At 43.4% G+C, this 21,524-nt stretch overlaps 1 protein-coding gene across 3 annotated transcripts in view; it reads left to right on the top strand.

The window, feature by feature from the left end:
• Positions 1 to 21,524, top strand: part of LOC111153808 (AF4/FMR2 family member 1) — a 125,677-nt gene that overhangs the window by 89,201 nt on the left and 14,952 nt on the right. For all 3 annotated transcript variants that reach the window (XM_022513065.1, XM_022513056.1, XM_022513073.1), the window contains 4 exons: positions 4,362 to 4,416; positions 4,538 to 4,575; positions 7,432 to 7,588; positions 12,684 to 13,658. In XM_022513065.1, the coding sequence (XP_022368773.1) occupies positions 4,362 to 4,416; positions 4,538 to 4,575; positions 7,432 to 7,588; positions 12,684 to 13,658 (1,225 nt within the window). The remainder of the gene's footprint in view (positions 1 to 4,361; positions 4,417 to 4,537; positions 4,576 to 7,431; positions 7,589 to 12,683; positions 13,659 to 21,524) is intronic.

The raw sequence follows: 21,524 nt of genomic DNA, 5'->3' as shown, positions 1-21,524 counted from the left end.
ATTACTCTGTGTGTGGTCCCTTTCCCCTGTCTTGTTTATCATCTCCCATAGACCATCCCTCCGTGAATTTGAATAATGCCAGCCACTGTCCCCATTTGGACAGTTCCCCTCATATGCAGTAGCACAACTTCTTGAGCTTTGCTTTTCCAGTTTTTCATTTCCTATATGTGGAGCTTTCTCCATAATTTGTCGCCTTCCACCGGCTCCTGCAAAACATTTGCAGTCCTTATTTCCACCCTTGATCAAAAAAAGGAAATCACAGCCTGATTGAATTTTAGGTTTGGGGAATTACGTACTTCTGCTTTGGAGCCAGCCTCTTTCTCTTTCTCTGCCCTCTGTTGCCTGTTCTATCCTCAAGTCAGTTTTCAGTTTGTGAGATTGTTCAAGTTCACATCTTCTCACATGTTCCATTAGCGGTTTCTGAAAAGTATTACTAGCCATCTTATACATACCTAATACCTGGGGTGTGACTTATTAATTACCGTGATCTTGCCTTCACTTGCTCTTTCCCAAATAAAATGTATGGCCGGGTTGGGGGAAATGCTGATCTAAAAAATCAGCTTATTTAAGTAGTTTTGGGGTTTGAATTGAGATGTTACAGACTATTGGCAGTGAAGTCTCTGGCAAGCCCAGGACTGGGGAATGGAAAAGGAATCAAGGCTTGTCTTGTGTGTCTTCACACAGTAACAATCGGGCTCTGAGTCACCGAAGCCTGCCTGCCGGAACGTGTCCATGGCCCTCTGAGCTTTGCAGAGCAGCTGCCTGAAGAATGTATTTGTACAAAGGGGTTTGAGGACTGTTTGTAACCTTTAAGTAAAAACTGTACCTCACCAGTAATGTAAAATGTGGTTAAGTCTACGTGTTAGTTCAAAGAGTTGCTGTACCTGAGTGTTGGGCTTCTTTTGAACGGTGCCAAGGTAGGCCGCATGGCGGCATATGCTTTGAAATAGCTGCTTTTGTCTTGGTGTTTGGAAGTGAGATTAGTCATTTAACCAATTTTAAAAGTATAGAAGGTTTATAATTCATCTATTTTCACAAGGGAAAAAGAGTGTATCCATTTTATTCCAACAGGATAATTACTGTTTTCTTTTTAAATCAAAGTCTTTCTCTGTCCAGGGAGTCTGGAGCTTTAGGTTCGGTCCTGTCACGTAGGTTTTCTAGCCATTACGCCCTCTATGGGCCGGAGCAAGGCGATCGTGTGAGATGGCTTTTGCGTTCCAGATCTGGGGCCGCGCGAGCTCGGCGGCCATTCTGAGCCGTTTCCTTGCCCTCAGAGCGTGAGGGGATGATCAGGGGCAGCCTGCAGGGCCGTAAGTAAAGGCAGTGTCTGGAGACTCTGATGACATGGTGGGCCAGCTCTCTGGTACTGTTACGTCCTCAGCAGGTGGGGTGCAACTCATTCAGCTGGCCTTTTAGGGTTACCTGCCAAGTCCTGGATATAGAAGATGTGAAGGTGAAAATGACTTGGTCCTGTCCCAGAAAAGCTTCTAGTTGAGGATGTCCCTTGGGCCTTATGCTCTCTTGACCTAGATCTAACTGGTAGGAGTGAGACAGGGTCTAAGAGGTTTGATTCCCATCTAGTGAGTACAGAGCTGGTCACCCAGATGTGCTGTAATTAGTTTTCCCATTTTTCACATTAAGGACCAGTTCTCCCACATGTACCATGGGAGGTGTGCTAGAGTTATGTGCTTGGCCTCAGATAGATTTGTTGGTGGGACAAGTTGGCGATTTTAGCAGCTGCTTCCTTTAAATTTTTGTCCTTATCTCTAAAAATAAAACCTTTATCTTTTATCGGGTTAGATTTCCCCCAACTATATGGATTCTTTGTTTTTTAAATCACAATGGCATTCATAATTTTCTGTATTAGTAAAACTTAGATACGGTTTTTAAATAACTTTTTTCTTACTATAGATTCAGTACAGGTTTGCTAAAAAAAGCTTTTAGAAGTATCTTTCTTAGCCCCACTAATAGCATGCTGGTTTATGTTGAGCTGCTGTTCTGGTGATATAATAAACTCTGGTTTCTGGAAGATTCTGTGGTTGCTTTTAGCAGAGGTGGCAGACATGGACAATTCACTTTGTTGATTTTTGCCTTGGGGTGCCTGGCTGTCTCAATTGATAGAACATGCGACTCTTGATCTTGGGGTCGTGAGTTCAAGCCCCACATTGGGCCTATTGGAGCTCACTCTTAACAATAACAAACTGATTTTTGTATCAAATAAATTGGACCATGAATTTTGATTAAATGAAATATCATGTATAAATAACCAGTATATCCTACATAAGTGGTAGATTTTGTTTGACCCTATTGGTTTATCATTGCTTTCTGAGTGTTTCTCTGGTGATATCTGGAGCATTCTTCCTTGAGGTCACTGTCCCTCATCTCTGTAGGTGTCATACCTGCAGGCTTATTTTGTTATTGTCTATGTAAGACTCTAAAGGTGAAATTCTTAGAATCTGGGACATTTTTACAGTCCCTTTTATTCCCTAAGAACAAGTAGAGCAAAAAGTCAGAACATATGCTTTCTAGCTTAATGTGTTAGCAGAATGTATTTGTGGAAGCCAGGCAGACAACTTAGAATATTTAACCCCCTGCTTACAAGAGGAATTGTGATTAGTTACCTGATTATTGATGTTTCAGGAAATTAAAGCAAATCAGTTTTATGCAAAACTCAGTGACTTAGAAACCAAGAGGTCCACTTATTGTGGTTTTATTGGTGGTGGTTAATATTGAATACACTGTCGGGTTTTGTTTTGTTTTGTTTCGGGTTGTATTATACCTTATATTTATTCAAAGATACATCGTTTATCTTTAGCTTAGGTATGCCCCAGCCAAGGCACGACTTGGCAAGTAACACTGTTGTGTGACTTTTTCTTGTATACCATCATGATTATGATATCTACTGCTAAGTCCTGCATCTGAAGGTTGTGTTTTCTAGCCTTGCTAAAATAAGGGAGCTCTTGTTAGGTAAATATCAAGCAGCCTCTACATTTATAAGTAGCTAGCAGTTTTCATATTTTTTAGAAACTTGATTACAGGATAGTTTTAGTACATTTGTTGGTGAAAATAGTTCCTTGGCAGAGTTACAACACTGCATGTAGGTGGTCCTTATGAAAGAGCCAAGTTTTAGCATTTATTTTCATTAGAAAATACAGTGATTTTACCAAGGATTCTCAAAGTAATCATGCTTGCTAACTTCAGTGGCAGGCTAATGGGTTTGTAGTAAAAATCACTGGTCAGATTATTGGTTGAAGAGGTGTTTTTAGAAATACTAAAGAATTATAACCTCCAACATAATTTTGCTTTTTGGAGCATTAATAATACTTAAGCAGATTGGCTTTGTTTTCACTTGCACTAATATTTCCTCAAATAGTTATGCTCATAAATTTGGGGGGAAGTGGGAGCAAGCAGTTAACGACTAATTCATTCTTTTGAATCACATAGGCATCCCCATGGAAGATGGTAAGAGGGAGGAAACAGGGAAGGGCTAAGATTTCAGTAAACATGTACAGATTGGAAAATGACTTTTTTAAAAATTGAAGTGTCATGTTTGCTTTTAATATTTAGGTTGCTCATAAGCCAGAATGCGTAGATATAAGTATGATGATAACTTTGAGGAAATGAACTGAGGTTTTATTTTCACCAGAGTGATATCAGTAAGGTTAAACATACTGTTTAGACAACAAGATTATTTGTATTACTACTCTTTCAAATAATTAGTGTTTAAGCAGACTTTGTGTGTGAGAATTTGCATGGGGGGGCAGTGAAAAATAAAGCACAATATTAATCATGTCCTTTGGACAGAAATGGAAGGTACCTGCATGGTTTGGTGACCACGGCCTCAATAGCTTCCTGTATCTTACTGTGTATGGAGTTCACGTAGAGCACTTCTTAAGGTGCCCTGACACCATTCGCAACACTTCACAAGTATTTATCTACTATTAGCTTATTAATGGTTAATCACTTATTCCAGTCAGAGACTATAGAAGAAAGTAGAGTGTGTTGTGCATGTGTTTTTGTCTTTGTTGTTGTTCTTGTTTGTTTTGTGTTTATAGACCTGGGAACTTGAGTCTCAGGGCTGGCCACAGATCCCAATCTTGTGGTAGTTCTGCTTTTTTAATGCTCAGAATGTGTCAGAGAGTCAGTCTTGAGGTGGTAAGGAGTGTGGACTAAACGTGTTTCTGTGTTCTAGTAGTAAAACTTTCATTTCCAGGAAAATGAAGCATTTGATGAATAAATTAAAATTAGACCTATCCCATCCTTCTTTTTTTAATCATTAAGCATATTTTCTATTTGTATGCTGAAACAAGTTTCTAGAAATATTTTAAATCCCACGATGTCTCTGTCCCTGCCCATTTCAGCATGCTTGAAGATGACCTTCAGCTCAGTGACAGTGAGGACAGTGACAACGAACAAGTAAGTTTTGTACACCCCAACATACCAGGAATCCTTTTAAATCTGGTATTGCTGAGCTGCGTATCCTAACCTGTTGTTTGTTCTTTTCCTTGTCCTCCTTCCCCTTATTGTGAATTCCTAGAGCCCAGAGAAGCCTCCTCCTGCATCTGCACCTCCAAGGTATCGTGTGCGTGTGCGAACAAAGTGTTTGCCTTTTCTACCAAATGAAGGAAATACAGCCCTATTTAGTGCTTTCATAGCTTCATCCTGGGGAAGGACATGAAGGATCATAGTTAGAAGAAAGTACCTATTTAATTTTTTGGAAGCTCTAAATTTTTTGGAAGCTCTAGTCAGCCTGGAGAGGTTGTTAATGCTATAAAAGAGAAAGTCCCTGTACACACCTAAAACATCAGTTTAGATGTTTAAAATTTTTGAGTTTATGGGGCGCCTGGGTGACTCAGTCGGTTGAGTGTCTGCCTTCAGCTCAGCTCAGGATCTTGGGATCCTGGGATCAAGTCCTGCATCAGGCTCCCTGCTCAGTGGAGGTCTGCCTCTCCCTTTGCTTGTGCTCATTCTCTCTCACTCTCTCAAGTAAATAAATAAAATCTTTAAAAATAAATAAAATTTTGGGGGCGCCTGGGTGGCTCTGTCGGTTAAGCGTCTGCCTTCAGCTCAGGTCATGATTCCACGGTCCTGGCACAGAGCCCATGTCAGCCTCACATCAGCTCCGTGCTCAGTAGGGAGTCTGCTTCTCCCTCTCCCTCTGGTGCTCCCCCTCTCTTTGTGCATGCGCTCCCTCTCTTGGTCAAATAAAATAAATAAAATCTTTAATTAAAATAATTTTTTGAGAGTTTAAAAATAAGCTGAAATCACTTTCATCAGTATTATATAACCAGTATTTTAAAGGTTATGCTATAAAGAGCCCAATGTTTTTATGAAAGTTTTTATGGAAGATTTATTTGCTGTTTTCAAAAATCATAAAGCTGAATCATTTCTGTAAATTCTTTTCTATAGTGCCTGTTTTCTCAGTCATGAATTTCTAATTGTTTCAGCTACTTTCATTTTATTTTAATTCATTTTATAAATAGATTTTAAGTAATCTCTATACCGAACATGGGGCTTGAACCCACAACCCCGAGATCAGGAGTTCCATGCTCTACCGATGGAGCCCAGCTAGGTGCCCCTCAGCTGCTTTTAAAAATGAGCTAGAATGCATGTTAGTGTGATGAAAAATGGCACTCTTTTCACTTTGTAAACAGCAGCCATATTTCAGAAAATAAGATGCTTTAGTTTTTGGAAATGGGAGTTATCTGAACTACCTTTATAATATTTTCCTCTGGTACTGAATTTAATGATTTAATATTCCATTACCTGCCTTCCACTGACAAAGAGTTAAACTGCAGTAGCTGTTGTACTTGGTGAGATGAGGTCATGCATTCTGAGACAAGCACAACAATAAACTCTTCCTGTCGAACAGGCGATGTGATAGTTCATGTGGAGGAAGATCGTATATTCCTAAACTCTGCTCATTTGTTTATATTCTGTTCAGTAATTCTGGTAGCTTTTAAGGTCCTGTAAATTATGACAAAACAGCCTAACTTGAAAGTGACAGAAAAGAAAAAAGGAAAGGTGGCCATAAATTAGAAGCAGGAATAACATTAAGAGTGCATCTCATTCCAGTCATCACTGACTTAAGCTACCAGTGTGAAAGGGATCACAAGCTCCATGTAACGTTTTTATATGAGGAAATTACATCATAGCATAGTGTGTGTGTTTTAAAATTACTTCCAACTAGTGACTTTTATATAATATATTTTTTCTAATTATTTTAATAAACAATTTCATTTAGTAAGTTATTTCATATTTTAGGTAGATGTGGAGGCTTTCAAGATTTCAGTTATTGATTTATTGCTGTGGCTAATTCCATCCAGGGCAAGTTTTTAAGACGGGCTGTGAAATTCTGTGTGTGTCTCCAGGAGTGCGATCATTGTGTGTTTTCTCACTGACCTAGAATTATTGCCACCACCTTCTTCTTCTTCTTCTTCTTCTTCTTCTTCCTTTTTTCTTTTTCTTTTTTGAGATTTTATTTATTCATTTGAGACAGCACAAGCAGAGGGGAGAGGCAGAGGGAGAGGGAGAAGTAGACTTCTCGCTGAGCTGGGAGCCAGACATAGGACTCAATCCCAGGAGCTGGGAATCATGACCTGAGCCAAAGGCAGACACTTAACCATCTGAGCCACCCACATGCCCTGATTGCCCTATTCTTAAAACTGGAGTAGTTAATCTCTGCTTTGGGTGGTATTTGGGGGGTGATGCTAAGCCAGTTGTAAAGAAAGGCCTCTTTTATCATCCTACCCAAGAGTGTGACTGGATTATCTTTGAGGTCACTGTCTAGAGGAACACCCATTTATATTCAGTATATTCAATATTCTCTGGTTACCATTTGGGTAGTTTTCATATAGAGAATAGAGGGAGATTTTAATGTTTTTGTTCTTCTTTGGTAAATTAACTTCTTTGGGCTAATATATACCCACTTAAAGTAAACTTAAAGGGTCAGAAAGTAAGTATTTTAGGCTTTGTGGGCTGTCTAGCCTGTCTGGAAACTATTCAACTCTGCTTCCGGGGTATAAAGGCAGACATAGAGAATATGTAAAATAATGGGAGTGGACATGTTCCAACAAAACTTTACTTAGAAAAATAGGTGGCCTGTCCATGCTCTGGTTTACCAAATTCTCATAGAATTTGGTAAACCATCAAATGTAAATTTTGTGGCTCAAAATGTTCTTGAGGAGCAAAATTCCACAGGCTTCTCTTTTATGTAATTCTTTGGTGAGCTATTTTCAGGATTTTTCACTGGTTTTTGAGCCCCTCTGGGCCTTTCTCTGAACTGGATGGTATGGTTGATTTAGTAATACTAGGTAATACTGAGGCCCTTTCTTTTGAGTAGCAACAAAGTGGCCAAGAGGGGAAATACGTAGAGAGGGAAAACATCCACCTTGTGAGGTGTCTTCAGACTCTGTCTGGGTTGCTTCGCAGTGCCCCGCAGTCACTTCCAGCAGCAGCGGCCTCAGCACATTCCAGCAGTGCCGAGTCAGAGAGCACCAGTGACTCAGACAGCTCCTCGGACTCGGAGAGCGAGAGCAGCTCAAGTGACAGCGAAGAGAATGAGCCCCTAGAAACTCCGGCTCCTGAGGTACCGTGTCCCCTCCAGGAGGCAGAGAGGCCATCTAAGATGGCGGCGTCCTGTCTTTCGGGGCTAGAGTCTGCTGTGGGCCAGTGCTGACCCTGGGCTGAGTGGTGCTGCCCCCTGGGACGGCTGTTTCCAACTCCCGTGCTGCGTAGAGTCTGCCGTTTCCGTTGACTTCTTACCAGACGTTCGGCACGAGAGATTTGGGAGAGCGGTCTTCTCTCTCCTGTTTAAAATGATAAGTTCTTCTCTGTTGTTGCTAGCGTTGTTGGGAAGAGCAACTCATTAAGAATGTTTGCACACCATTTTCTTTTCCCTTCTATTGAAAAAGAGAACTCGTTTTTTAGTAGGCTGCTGTTTTAATCTTAATGAAAATTCTTTTTGAAATTTCAGGAATGCATGAATTAAGGAAATCAAAAGGAGGCAGCCCAGTTTAGCAGATGGCAGGAACGTGAACTACAATAAGTCATCAGAGGTTCTATTTTTGAATCACTAAAAGCCATGCATTAAATGGATGGCCAAGTGGCTTTGCCAGGGCTGTTTCTTGCTCCCTTTGCTCCATGTGAAACAGGGATAATTGTGTTTGCCTGTCACCCACCCTTGGGAGATTCTGTAAGATAAACCGATGAGATGGCAAATCGCCAGCACTAAGTTTATCTGGAGGATTTATACTATTCTATTTTTTTTTTTATGGATCGTGGAGTACAAGAAGTTTAATAACAATCTGGGCTGCCAGATGCCCTCAAAATTTGGAGTAGCCATGTAAAAATTATGCTGGGGAAGACTACTTCCAGTAGTCTTCCAGCATGAAAAGGGAAGAAAGACATTCTTGGTGAGCTAGACCAGCTTGTATAGAGAAAATTACTCTGCATATTTTAGATGGGAATCCTGGGAAAGAGCCTTTCTGATTAAGAAAGCGTTAAAAGTTCCCGGTGTTTGTCTCTGCGTGCAGCAATCAGGGCAGTCCCACTAGAGCATTAACCGAATGCATCTGGAGGACACGTAGTGAGCTTAACAGCCGGGGGAGGGCAAGGGAGGCCGGAAAAATAACTGAGTGTCATTTTTTTGTTAGATACGAATTTATGTCTGACACAGAGTAAGTGCTCAATAAATATTTTCTGGCGTGAATAAACATGAATCAGCATTAACTCTACTTAAAATGCCTTTCAGATTTTGGACACTACTCTCTGTATTTCTGGGGAATGTTTCCTTGCGTGATACTAATTACTGTTGAAATCATTTTTCTGTGCCCCAGGGAAAAAGATACTGATTAGGCTTTGCGGACAAATTGTGTGATTCTTCCTTGTTTATAAGATCTTTGCTTTATGTCTCACCTTATTCAATTAGAAAAATCTGCATGCTTGTTTGGTTGATAAAAGAAGGAAGAGAATTAGATTACATAATAAAATTTAGTTGAAATAAAATGGAAATGGTACAGACTTGGCTGAATAATTGAAACTTGAAAGAAAAATTTAATCTGGTGTTTGTATTAATGAAACCATTGTATCTTTTTTGAAACCGTTGTATCTTACTGCTCAGAAGGTTACTGGAGTAGATTTAGAGACTCTTAGTTGAAAAATAAATGTTCCCATCCTACTTTATTTTTTTAAAGCACCTTACCAAAGAGGCTCCTATTTGTACCTTTGTGTTGATGAGCAGATCTGTCTAGATTTGGGACACAGTTTATATGTCATATCCTGACACTTGACTTCACCAGAAATACTTAGTCTGGGTCTTTGATTTTTTCTAGTGTATTTAACTACCTTCTCTGCCTTGAAAAGGAATACCTGCCTTTTTGTAAATCTGTGTGAGAGTAACATGAATTCCACAATAGGCCACAGTTACTTGTTTTAACTTTCTCACCCTTTTAAAAATCTGGTTTTAACACTGAGAATTTTGCTTTTTATGGCTCCATTTTAAGTTCATTTGACAAAGTAGTCCAGTGATCTTATGAGATCTCAAATGTCCTATGTCTGTCAATGGGCTGACGGCGAACTTGGGGGAAAGCCACTTTCAGTGTCTGCTTTATAGTGTGAATCAAAATGTAAATCTCAGCTTTTGAGAATATGTAGGATGGACAAACCGTCGTCTTTTTATTGCTTCGGTTCAGAAAAAAATGCTTTTATTCTTAGTTATTCAAGGAGGATCTCCTTAGTTTTCTAATCTATTCATTGTCCAGTTTTTTTGTTTGTTTGTTTTTGTAGTAAACTGCCTTTGTTGATTTGCCTCCTAGACACTTGGTACTTTTTCATGAATTATTTGACTTAGCTCTCTGTCCACCCTGTGAGATGGGGAGCTGTCTTTTCCCTGTGAAAAGGTAGTGACACCAAGATTCAGGCCCATGGCCATCTAACTCTGAGGTCTTTTTCACTATGACAGCAGGCCTCTCTCACACTTCTCTCCTTTTTCTTTTCCTTTCATTTTAGGACTCCTACTCACTAATAATGATGATGTTTTTACTAAAAATAAAATAATAAAAAGGGCATATTTGCATATACCTCAAAACTTTTTATTCAGCATTACAATTCATCCTAAAATACACAAACTTCTGACAGTTTGAGGAGTTAGGAGACGTAAAGGGACAGACAGACGTTTATGAAGGCGCCAGATGAAAACCAGTCCGGTATTTTTTCACGCCCAGTGTGCAGTGTTTGGGTTGCGCCAGCCCTGGGAGGCTGGCAGTGGGGCACAAGGAAAGGCAGGACAAGAAAGCAAAGGCCAAACCTTGATCCTACCCAGCACTTAGACTTAAAATTCATTGTGAAATCCGTTTCAGTCGATCCCTTATGTTAAAGTTTTTCCCATTCCCAACATCCAAATATCTGACCTTAAAAGAATTCTGTACATTTTCCCGTCTCCATAGCAGGTCTGTAGAAAGGATTGGCCTTACCCTTTCTCCTTGTCTGGGTACATAGACTCAATTTTACCCTGCATTTGGGCCATATGCCTCCCTTCTGGACATTTTTAGGACCACGGTAGAAGAAAATGTGTTTTATTTCTGTAATCAGGACATTCCTTTAGTAGGACATTCCTACTAAATGTATCTTATACTGCCCTGTTTTGGGGTGGGGGGAGAGCAGATGTTATCTATACCAGGAATGACTTTCCTTTTTGGTTCATGAATAAATCCTCTCCTGTAGAGTGTGTCAGTGATTCCAGTGGGCTGTGAACTCAGCCCGGGTGGGAGAGCCGCACCCCTCCCAAGACAGAGTTTGAAGGGTTCAGTTCCTAAGGTGAGCGGCAAGGGATATATCGTAATGCCTTGTCCCCAGTTAGCCGCCTGGATTACCACCCCCTAAAGTGTTTGCAGGAAATACTGTCTGACAAGTAGGTATTGGGTGCTGATCTTTTTCTCCACCCTTCACCATCCTCCTGTCTTTTCAGAATATGGAATACGGTTTTAGATTTCCTGTGGCAAAATAAATGCCTGGCACGCTAGAGCACTTTCCTTCTTCCCTCCTCCCTGCTCTGAAATTCAAATGAGAGCCTGGGTGTAGCGTTGATACTGAAGGAGATCTATTAGATTAAGCAGCAGTAAGGGGCAGGCAGAAAAAACAGTTCTGCAGCCCTCTTTGTGGCCAAAGTTTAGTCATACCTGGTTCCTTAAAGTTCCTCTTCTCTTGTAATCACACCAAGCCGAGGAAATACCTACCTGATCATTTTTTAACGTAACTTCTTCCCAGCTATTTACGATATATCTGCATGTCTCGCTGTACTAGGTTGTTGTGTTCTTACAGAGTTGAATTGTTTGGGACGTTCCACTCAGGAAAATTGTTAGCAGTCTCTCCCTGTAAAATACCGTCCACCTACTGTAGTGATCTCCTTATCTGTCATCTCACCAGTTAGATTCCACGTGGAATATCTTTCAGTTAACATCCTGGTGTGCTATGTATATGATTCATACAAACCACCCATCAGAATGAATGGGTCTTAGAAACATGTAGCATGTCGGTGATGTACTGCCCTTTCAAAAGGTGTAATCATTGCCCACCCTTTTAGATGCGAATTTATTTCCATATGGCGTAAGATGTGTACATACAGTAATATGCCCGTGAAAATGCTCAAGTAAATATCGCACGTCCACCACTATGTGCAAGACATAGAGTGGAACTTGGAGATCCAAATGTCCTTGGGTCTGCTTTTAATAATCTACTTAGAGAGACCTGTTGGGATTCATCAGTAGTCAGTCAGCAACAAAGATTTAAACAACAGTTAAGATACCAGAAATCTGGGAACTCTGTTTATTCCTCGGATCAGATGTACATATCATCAGTCTAATCTCACCGCTTTAATTGTGTGCTCTGGAGCCTCCCTGTGTTTCTCAGAAAAACAGATCCTATTCAGATAAGATTGTCCCTAACAAGAGACTTAATGTTTGATTTTTAAAGAATTCAAGTGGGACTGAAGTTAGGGACCAATTTAGTTGGTTAACATGACTTCACTTGTTCTTTTACCAAGGTGAAAATTTGAAAGTCAGGCTGTAATCCGTGATATACTGCCAGCCTTGTCATGTATGAATGTTGAATGTTTTTAAGTAAAGAGATGAAATCAAGTCTTGAGGAAGGTCATTTTCAATTGAAAAGTGTCTCAGAAAACAGAATAAAGCCTGTAGGTAATCACTAAGAATTAATTTATTCATTAGCCTTCTGAAAATCCTTTTGATAAAAGGATTCTGTTCATTCTTTATTTCCCCCTTTATTTTCTGATTGTTTACAGGCCAAATGTGTCAGTTCTGTCTAAATCGCACTGTAATTACCATGAAAACAAAATACTTAATATTACAAAGATTTCTCAGCAGTGGTCAGTGGTCTGTACCTCATGGTCTGTCATTAGTCAGCATGTGCTACAACAAAAATTCATGTAGTACAAACAGATTGGAAGATTGTGTTAAGAGTTAATTATTAAGAGACTCTGACCTGGGTGGGGGGGAAGAGAGAGAGAGACTCTGACCTGTAATTAAGAGAAGGATAAAAAAGACCGAATTCTTAGGTTTGGGAATGGCTGCATCTCCCTGGGGGAGTCCTGTACAATTGGTTGACTAACACAGAAGAGCTTATCATCCTTGGTCAGTTCACATTTTTCTCTTGTCCTTTGTTTTTAGCCTGAGCCTCCCACAACGAACAAATGGCAGCTGGACAACTGGCTGACCAAAGTCAGCCAGCCCACAGCGCCCCCAGACGCGCAGGGGAACGCAGAGCCCCCGTCTCGGCACCCAGACAGTAAGGGCAAGGGTGGAGGCGACAGCAGCGGCCCCACCTCCAGTCACGGTCAAGAGTGCACGGAATCCAAAGATCCTCCCCTCAAAAGCTCCAGCAAAGCCCCTCGGGGCTCCTCTGAAGGCCCCCACACCGGCAAGAGAAGCTGTCAGAAGTCCCCCACGCAGCAGGAGCCCCTGCAGAGGCAGACCGTTGGAACCAAACAACCCAAGAAGCCTGTCAAGGCCTCGGCCCAGGCAGACCCACGGGCCGGCCTGCAGGTGGAAAGTGAGCCAGGACCCCCTCCATATGGCTCCAAAGACCAGCCTTCCAAAGACAAGCCCAAGGTGAAGACGAAAGGGAGGCCCCGTGCCGGAGACAGCAGAGAGCCCAAGCCTGTGGCGCCCAGCCCCAGCGAGCGGAAGCAGCACAGGAGCGGGCCGCTGGCCCCCTCAAAGGCACTCTCGGGCCCGGAGCCCACGAAGGACAATGTGGGGGCCAGGAGCCCCGAGCACTTTGCCCTGGTTCCCCTGACGCAGAGCCAGGGCCTGCCTCATGGCAGCGGTGGCAGTGGCAGCAACGGCAGCAGCGGCAGGACTAGTGGCTGCCGGCGCGCTGTGGTCGTCCAGGAGGACCGCAGGAAGGACAAGCTACCAGGACCTGGGAGAGACCCCAAGCTGCTGTCCCCACTCAGGGACACTCCTCCCCCACCAATCTTGATGGTGAAGATAACCTTGGACCTTCTTTCTCGGATACCCCAGCTTCCTGGCAAGGGGGGCCGTCCGAGGAAACCCGAGGACAAGCAGCACCCCGCAGGGAAGAAGCTGGAGTCGGAGAAGAGAGGCGCAGACAATTCAAGCAAGTTGGCCAAAAAAAGAAAGGTGAGTGAAGCGGGTGGATTGTACCTGCTGTTGGCCTGGGGCTGGCTGTGAGCCCTGAGTTGTCTTAGGACAGGAGGGAAATCTGCTCTGATCTCATGTAGCCTTTGCTCCTACACCAGAATGACCCTGTCACTGTGGACCTACAGGCTTCCCACTTTGCCTCCAAGAAGTAGCAAATGCTAGATCCCTTCAGCAGTTTTGCTAGTTTGAGAAAAGTGCGGCAGGCATGGAAAAGGATATCTTGTTATAGGATAATGTAGCATTTTGGGGTACACCTTTATTTTTTATGATAACATTGGTATTTACCACCCAACCCATTATTAAGTTTTGCCCTAGAAATGAATATCTTCCATGAACTGAAATGTTAATCAGTGTTCTGAATTACTGAAAGAACTGCTATATGCCAGTTTTACTCCTGTGGTCTGATCCATTTTAATACCGGTACTACATCTATGTTTTAACTCATGGCTGCCTAGCACCTCATTAATTTGAAACCACCAGATTTAGAATTTGTGACCTCTATAAAAGGCTTTTATTCATAAGCAGAACATTATAAAAAAAAGTTATAGAGCTATTAAACACATGGTTAGGATACCTTGTGGAGTAATAAGCAGGACTGATAATGGTATATTATGAGGTATTGAAAATCTGTCATTTTGTTATCACAATTTTTGGAAATTTCATTTAAGGAACAAACAAAATGGGGAAAGAGAAACATTCATGGGGCACCTGGGTGGCTCAGTGGGTGAAGCATCTTCCTTTGGCTCAGGTCATGATCCCTAGGGTCCTGGGATTGAGCTCCACCTCGGGCTCCCTGGTCATCGGGGAGTCTGCTTCTCCCTCTTCCGCTCTCCCTGCTTATGTTCTCTCTTTCTCTCTCTGTTAAATAAATAAATAAAATCTTTAAAAAAACAAAAACCATTCATACACCACTTAAGATCCAGAGTTAACTTGGACACACCACTGTTTTGGACAGACTCCTTCCTTGCGTCCTAGATCTAGAATCACTGAGCTCCTGATACACTGTTGCTGGTGCTTCATGGCAAAAGATAAGTGACTTTTTCCTCCAGTGGCATTCTTTCCAAATTTGTTCAAGATTCAGAGTGAAAGGCGCAAGAAGAGCCAACTCTTTCCTGCTGACAAGGGTTAAAAATTTTTTTAACACTCTTAGAAGTACACAAAAAAACTTCTTACTCAGTCCTGGAAGTTGAGCTAAGAATAACAAAGGACAGAAAGATCATGAAGCCTGCTGTCCTGTCTGTGATTCAACCAATTACTCCACTAGGTTAAAAATATAACATGACTTTATCAAATGGCAAAGGGCGACTGTTTTTTCCAGAAGCTTGTTAAATGAGACGTGAGGGTGTGTTTCACCACCGCAACTGCAGCCGACAACTCAGGCTGGGTGGGATCCGGTTCCGGTCAGTGCTGTTTCAGCTAGAAGAGGGTATATTCCCAGGTTGGATAAACTTTTAAGACGGTCTGGGTGTGTGTTAAAAGTGTAAAACTTTATGGATGAAATTGTGATGGGCCCGGCTAGGAAAAAGGTCCCTACATCTCATTCCCAAGAGAGGTTCAAAAGTACTCTCCTTGGAGGTACCTGGTGGCTCAGCCGGTTAAGCCTCTTACTCTTGGTTTTGGTTTAGATCATGGTCTCGTGGGTCATGGGATCAAGCCCTGCATCAGACTGCGTGCTCAGCGGGGAGTCTGCTTGAAGGTTTTCTCCCTCTGCCCCTCCCCCTGTGCATGCTCTCTCTTGCTCGCTTGCTCTAAAATAAATATTTTTTAAGAAGGCACTCCTTTACCTCCCCTTCCTCCTGCGATATCTTTTTATCATTCATCTCCCAGCCGTCATGGTCTTACCTAGTCTCTAGTGAGCCTTCTGCATTAGCTGGAGTGGGGCAAAGTATCTGCTTCTAAAATACGTACTAATTGGGAATGTTAGAAATTGGAGGCTTCCGCAGACAGTTCTCAGCCCAGTCCATACCCCAGTGCAAATCTAGAAGCATTGCTTGCAGCTCTGGAATGGGAGTCTCAGCTCTCCCTGTTGAGTATGTGAGTCGTGCCCTCTAAAGAGCTGTTCCCAGCCCTTGGCCTTGCTCCACTAGGGCAGCTCACTTAGCTCTCTGTCTAGAGGATGGAGAAATAATGACTCTCAGCTGAGTCAGATATATGCTTTCTTGAATGCTTTGGCAGGCACCAGAGATCTGCCCCTGGGAACTGTTTTGCCCCTCCACTGTGATACCGGCAGGATCGGGGTCTGAACCAGACTGGTCTGTTCCAGACCCTGGCTACACATGATGGTCACCCCGGGAGCCTTTATGGCTGCCAACGGGGTTTGCACTCCCTCCCTTGCCCCCTTCATTGGTGTTTTTTGAATCCTGATGTCTGGCAGAGCTGGGAACTGCTGGAGCAGAGCTGTACAGCAGGGCTGGGGATTGTACAAAGCTGGTTCTTTGGACCGAGAGTATCCTCTGGTGGGCTCCTTCGACATCATGGATCTAGGCAGTGAGGAATTCCTTGCCTAAACTATGTCACTAGTTAGAAGCTGTCTGATAAATTGATTTGAAAATAATCCAACTGTGTACTTATTTCATGATCAGAGAATCATGGTCTTTTGGTTTTATTCTGCTGGGTTCCAGGTATTATGAATATTGGGAGTATGAATCTGAGCTCCTTCACGGAGTGGGTGGGCTCCCCCGTTTCCTGTTGGGGCCCTGACTCCCACTGTTCAGGCCTTCCCACTGAGCGGCTGCCTCCCTCAGCATGTGTGCCTGGGCCCCGAGGCAGGCAGGTCTGGTCTCTGTTCAAGCCTCAGCGCTTTGCCACAAATGTGGATGGTGACGGTTTGTTCATTGCTTTCATTTTAAGTGTGAACACTAGAAAACTCTCTGAGCAGTTGAAGAATGTGCCTGATTCTTCACATTAGTGAAATTTTGTTTTTTTTTTCTCTATTATCTTTTTTGATTTTTCAGTAGACTCCATGCCCGTCATGGGGTTCAAACTCATCACCGTGAGACTGAGTCACATGCTCTACTGACTGAGGCAACCAGCCCCCCCCCTGCCCCGCCCCTGAACTTTAGTTTTTCGCTTAAATCCTGTCTCTTCCTTTCGTGGTGCAAAATGTAGCACAAATTTTGGGGAGGTTAACAGATCCTTGAAGCCACTTTAGACTTAAAAGCAGAAGATCACCCTAAGGACGTAATGGTGGGTAAAAGCGGCTCTGATGAAGCTGTCAGCCATGGCCTCTGCAGAAATGTATTTACTCCTTTAAAGGACTAGGCAGGGGGCAGTTCATGACGAAAAATGGAGAAAACTGTGGGAGAAAATAGGCGTGACTTGACGTAGTGCTCCCTACAAAAACCACAAATTTCTTCATCTAGCTTACAGTTTAGAACTTCAAATACAACTTGTGTTTTCATTTCTACAGTTTGTAAACCATGCTTAGTTTCCCAGGCCGTGAGGACAAATGGAAGTCGAGAGGTACAGTAGAATAAGCACAGTCAGCCCAGAGCAGTAGAGAGCATTCTAACAGTACGTCTAACATGCATGGCGCTCCGTGTGCGGGTTAAGCGTTCTAGGCATTTTGTAGATCTCTCTCTCTCTCTCTCTCTCTCTCTCTCTCTTTTTTTAAAGATTTTATTTGACAGAGAAAGAGCAAGAGAGAGCACGCAGGCAGAACGGGAGGCAGAAGTAGAAGCAGGCTCCCCAGTGAGCAAGGATCCAGATAAAGCAATTGATCTCACACGACCCTGAGGTCATGACTTGAGCTGAAGGCGCTTTACCGGCTAGGCCACCCAGGCGTCCCTGTAATATCTCATTTAATTTCAGTCACTGTCTGGATCGCCTCTCAAATAAAATGCCAGACTGTCCTAACCATTGTGTAGACAGATAGCCGAACAAGGAGGTATATTCATTCAAGTCTGCCTTTTCATTTTTCAAAATAACTGCTTCTCTGACCAAGAAGCTTTGGCATTTTTGGAAGTAACATTTCGGAGCTGTCATTTATGTCAGTTTTGGGGAATGGGAAGAGGAAGTTCTGGGATGTCGTGGGAAACTGTGTTTCTGTTGCTTGCAGATCATTCAGTCCCTTCTTGTATCCAGGGTCTGTCTTTCCTTGATGGTTTATTCAGACCAACATTTTCCGTTAGTCTTCTTCAAAATCGAGGGTTTGAAAAGTCATGCCTTACAGTTTCCTAAAGTCACTGATGTCTGATTTCTTCATGCCTTGTTAATTGCCCTAAGAAGAGCATCATAACTGTATGAGATGGTAGCCAAAGTTGTATTTTATTTATTTATTTAAAGATTTTATTTATTTATTTGACAGAGAGAGGCATAGTGAGAGAGGGAACACAAGCAGAGGGAGTGGGGGAGGGAGAAGCAGGCTTGCCTGATGCAGGGCTCTATCCCAGGTCTCCGGGATCATGACCTGACCCAGAGGCAAGACCCTTAACGACTGAGCCACTCAGACACCCCTGCTGAGGCTGTTTTAAACCGATCTTTATGCTTGTGTATTTCCTCACCAAGAAGAAGGGGGAAAGCGCATTATTTTTCCTTTTCTGTAGTATTTATCCTAGTGACTGTAATCTGTCTTCTCAATCCCTACCCTCATTCTTGGTGCTAATTGGACCTGATGTCCATTGTGTCATTGTCTTAGTGAACCTCCTGCAGAGGCAAATCCTGAGTTTCCCAGAAGGCTGCTTCTTTACTTTTCCTGTCCCCAGGTCCTACCAAGCCTGCTTGCTTCCATGAGGGAGACAACGGTCTTAGAGTTTTGAGCGCTAAGATACTACAGGTCACTAGCTCAGCTGTTCCCTTTTCTAAATGGGATCGCGGAAGGCTCTAACATCACTTGGCTGCTTAGCAAAAGTAGGGCTGGAGCTCGCGCTGGCTCCTGTGGTCTAGCGATGTTCTTCTCTTTCACACACGATGGTTGGTTTCTTTCTTTTTTTTGGTGGCCAAGTGTCTTCTTGGGGGGATTATTGGAGAGAGGTTCGAGATTGGTAGTATCCTGACTCTGACAGAGTGTCATCCTGGCTCAGTCCCTCTGCTGTCCCCATTCCTGCCACTCCAGTGTGCTGCGTCCCCACCCCCACACCCCTCTACCTTCTACATCTGTTTCCCTTTTAGATGCTCCTTGGCTCTGTTGTAGCTAAGCTCCTGGTAGAAACTCTGTGGCCTAAAATGAGTGTCCATTTTGGAAAAGCTGCTCTCGCTTTCCCTTTGCTACCTGTGGGTACTTGGACGGTGAGCCAGATGCTGGGGCAGGCCTGCGGCTGCCCTGCAGGAGCTCTTCTTTGGCAGCCAACCTGGCCCAGCACAGCCGGAGCTCTTCCTTTTATGGTCTTGGGACTTGACTGTGACTCTGCGGGTGGGGCAGCCTCGGGCAGGTAATCCTTGGCCGCCTGACCCACAGGTTAAAAAAAGCAAACACGTCAGTTAGGAACCAGTCACCAGCCCCCAGCCTCCTCCTGTTGCAGATCAGGTGCTGTCGATGCGCTTATCCCTCTAGAGAAAGGGAAGCCCAAAGCCCAGAGCAGACACAGGGTTCCCTGGAATGGGGCTTGGTCTGTGGCTAACCCACAGGGTGCAGGAGACTTCTTTGTTCTCTTGAAGAGAGAATACATCACCCTCGTCTCATCTTCAAAAGGCTGCTTGTCCCAGAAACATCTGAAGAACACCTTGCCTCCTGCTTTTCAGCCTTGGAATTCAAGACTGCATTTCTCGCCGCTCAGTACTGCTTGGCGTGCTGTTTCAGGGCCCTTTCCTAAATCCAGCCGCTTAGAGTTGTAGCACTGGGCCTGCTCCTGGGGACCTCAGCCACTCACCTTACTTTCTGTGCCACTTCACAAATGCTTACTCCAGGGAAGCCTCTGTGACTGTTCCAGACAGCAGATGATGGCGTTTCAAGTGCACAGTGTACAGAGACCCTCACCTTAGGCCCCCAGGCTTGAGGTCAGGCAGGCAAGGGCCATCACGAGGGGAGTGTTGCTCATTGGGTTTAATGGCTTACTTTGTCCCAGCTTACAAAATGTGATGGTTTGTCCGCGCTGCCTGTCAGTGCGGTGAGCATAGTACTCTAGTCGGCGCCAACACGGGCGTTTCGTGTTAGTGTCAGCGTTTGTGTTTGGTGATTTCTTGGGGGTTTTGTAGCCGTTCTCTTAAGTCACTGATTGGTACAAGCCAGGGGTGTGTCCAGTTCGTGAGGGCTGACTCCCTGTGACAGGCTTATACTCATGTGTGGTGTCTAAGGTCTGCCACTTTGGTTTATGGTCCTAACCAGCATGCCCTAAGCAGTGTGAAGGTAGACAAACAAAAATGAACTCTCATTCCACCTCTGGGGTTTGGTGGGCTTTTTTGTTTTTTTTTGTGTGTGTGTGTGTGTGTGTGTGTGTGTGTGTGTGTGGTTTTTGTTTTTTTTTTTTTTTTTAAAGGAAGTAACCTTTGAGGAAGTAACCTTGTGGACAGTTTATGCCTAGTTTTCCCGTGGGGACTTATCCTATGTGTCATTAATTACCTTCCACTGGAAAAAGTATATATTGCTAACTACCATGTGTACAAGTTAATGCCTGTCTGGATAGTTCAGCAAATCTGTGACTTTGCCCAGAGAGAAATCCCCCATCTTCTCGCACTGGTTGCTGGGCCAACTTCCCAGCCCTTAATCTAAAACGGAGGGGAATTTAGTGGGCTCACCGGTGGCAGACAATCTTGGGCACAGTAGGTTCTTAACTGACAAGGAGAATGGTAAGGTTCTATCTTAACCCAGTCATTTCCAGATTACTCTCTCTTCTCTGCTAGACTTGATGGTCTCTCAAGGGTCACCATTACGAATTGTTGGATGGGCATCTGTGTGCTGTGTGGAACCCCAGGAGGCTTCTCCTGGCCATGTGCCAGCGCCTTTCATTTCTTCTGAATTGTGCTCCAGAATTCTGCTGCTGGCCCCGACTTCCTTGCTGAAGGCCACGAGAGAAACAGCTGTGTGAAATTCCCTCTCCTCTTTCACCTATGCCTTTAAGATGTGCCTGTTTGTTTACGTCACATTCTCTCCTTACTAGGGTCCCCCAGGGCGCTTTTTCTCCAGTCTTCTGTAATAAATGGTTATATTTCTGAGCATATTTCTGTTGTTATCTAATCTGTAATCTGTACCTTTGCTGTTAGAGCAAGGGGAGGGGCAGAGGGAGAGAGAATTTCAAGCAGACTCCCTGCTGAGCACAGAGCCCAACACGGGGGCTTGATCCTGCAGCCCCAAGATCATGACCTGAGCTGAAATCAAAAGTCGGACACTTAAACAACTGAACCAGCCAGGCACTCCTAACCTGTACATTTTATAATTCCTCCTTTGTGTTGCTAATTGAAAGTTCAGAGCCCAGTTTGCAGATCGCCTCTAGAAAACTGTAGCACAGCACTGTCTCCTAGGAATACAAAGTACACCACATATCTGATTTTAAATTTTCTAGTAACCACATTTAAAAATACAAAAAGGCAAAAAAACAGTGAAAATAATTTTTAAATTTTTATTTAATCCAGTATAACTAAAACATCACCACTTCAGCATTTAATCAATATAAAAATAATTACATTTCCCATTTGTGCACTGAGTCTTTGAGCTTAGTCACTCTGGACCAGCCATGTCCAAGTTCTGTCTAGAGGCCGTCTGGCGGCTGTCGGCTATGTGCAGGCCATGCAGAATCAGCCTGGAGGAGGGGAAAGCCTTCCCTTGCACTTCGTTTCTCTTCTCTCCCCACATTTTCCCTTCTTCCTAGTCTCACTTGTGTACACACCAAGGAACCTGTACCTTTGTAAGCCACCTTGAGTGATCCATTTTGAAACAAGAGATAAAACGCTTTTCCAGAGGAGATCCAAAGG

This window comes from Enhydra lutris, unplaced genomic scaffold, assembly GCF_002288905.1.
Source record: "Enhydra lutris kenyoni isolate GAN:26980312 unplaced genomic scaffold, ASM228890v2 scaffoldscaffold3, whole genome shotgun sequence".
Classification (NCBI taxonomy): Eukaryota; Metazoa; Chordata; class Mammalia; order Carnivora; family Mustelidae; genus Enhydra; species Enhydra lutris.
This window is presented reverse-complemented; position numbering and strand designations above follow the sequence as displayed.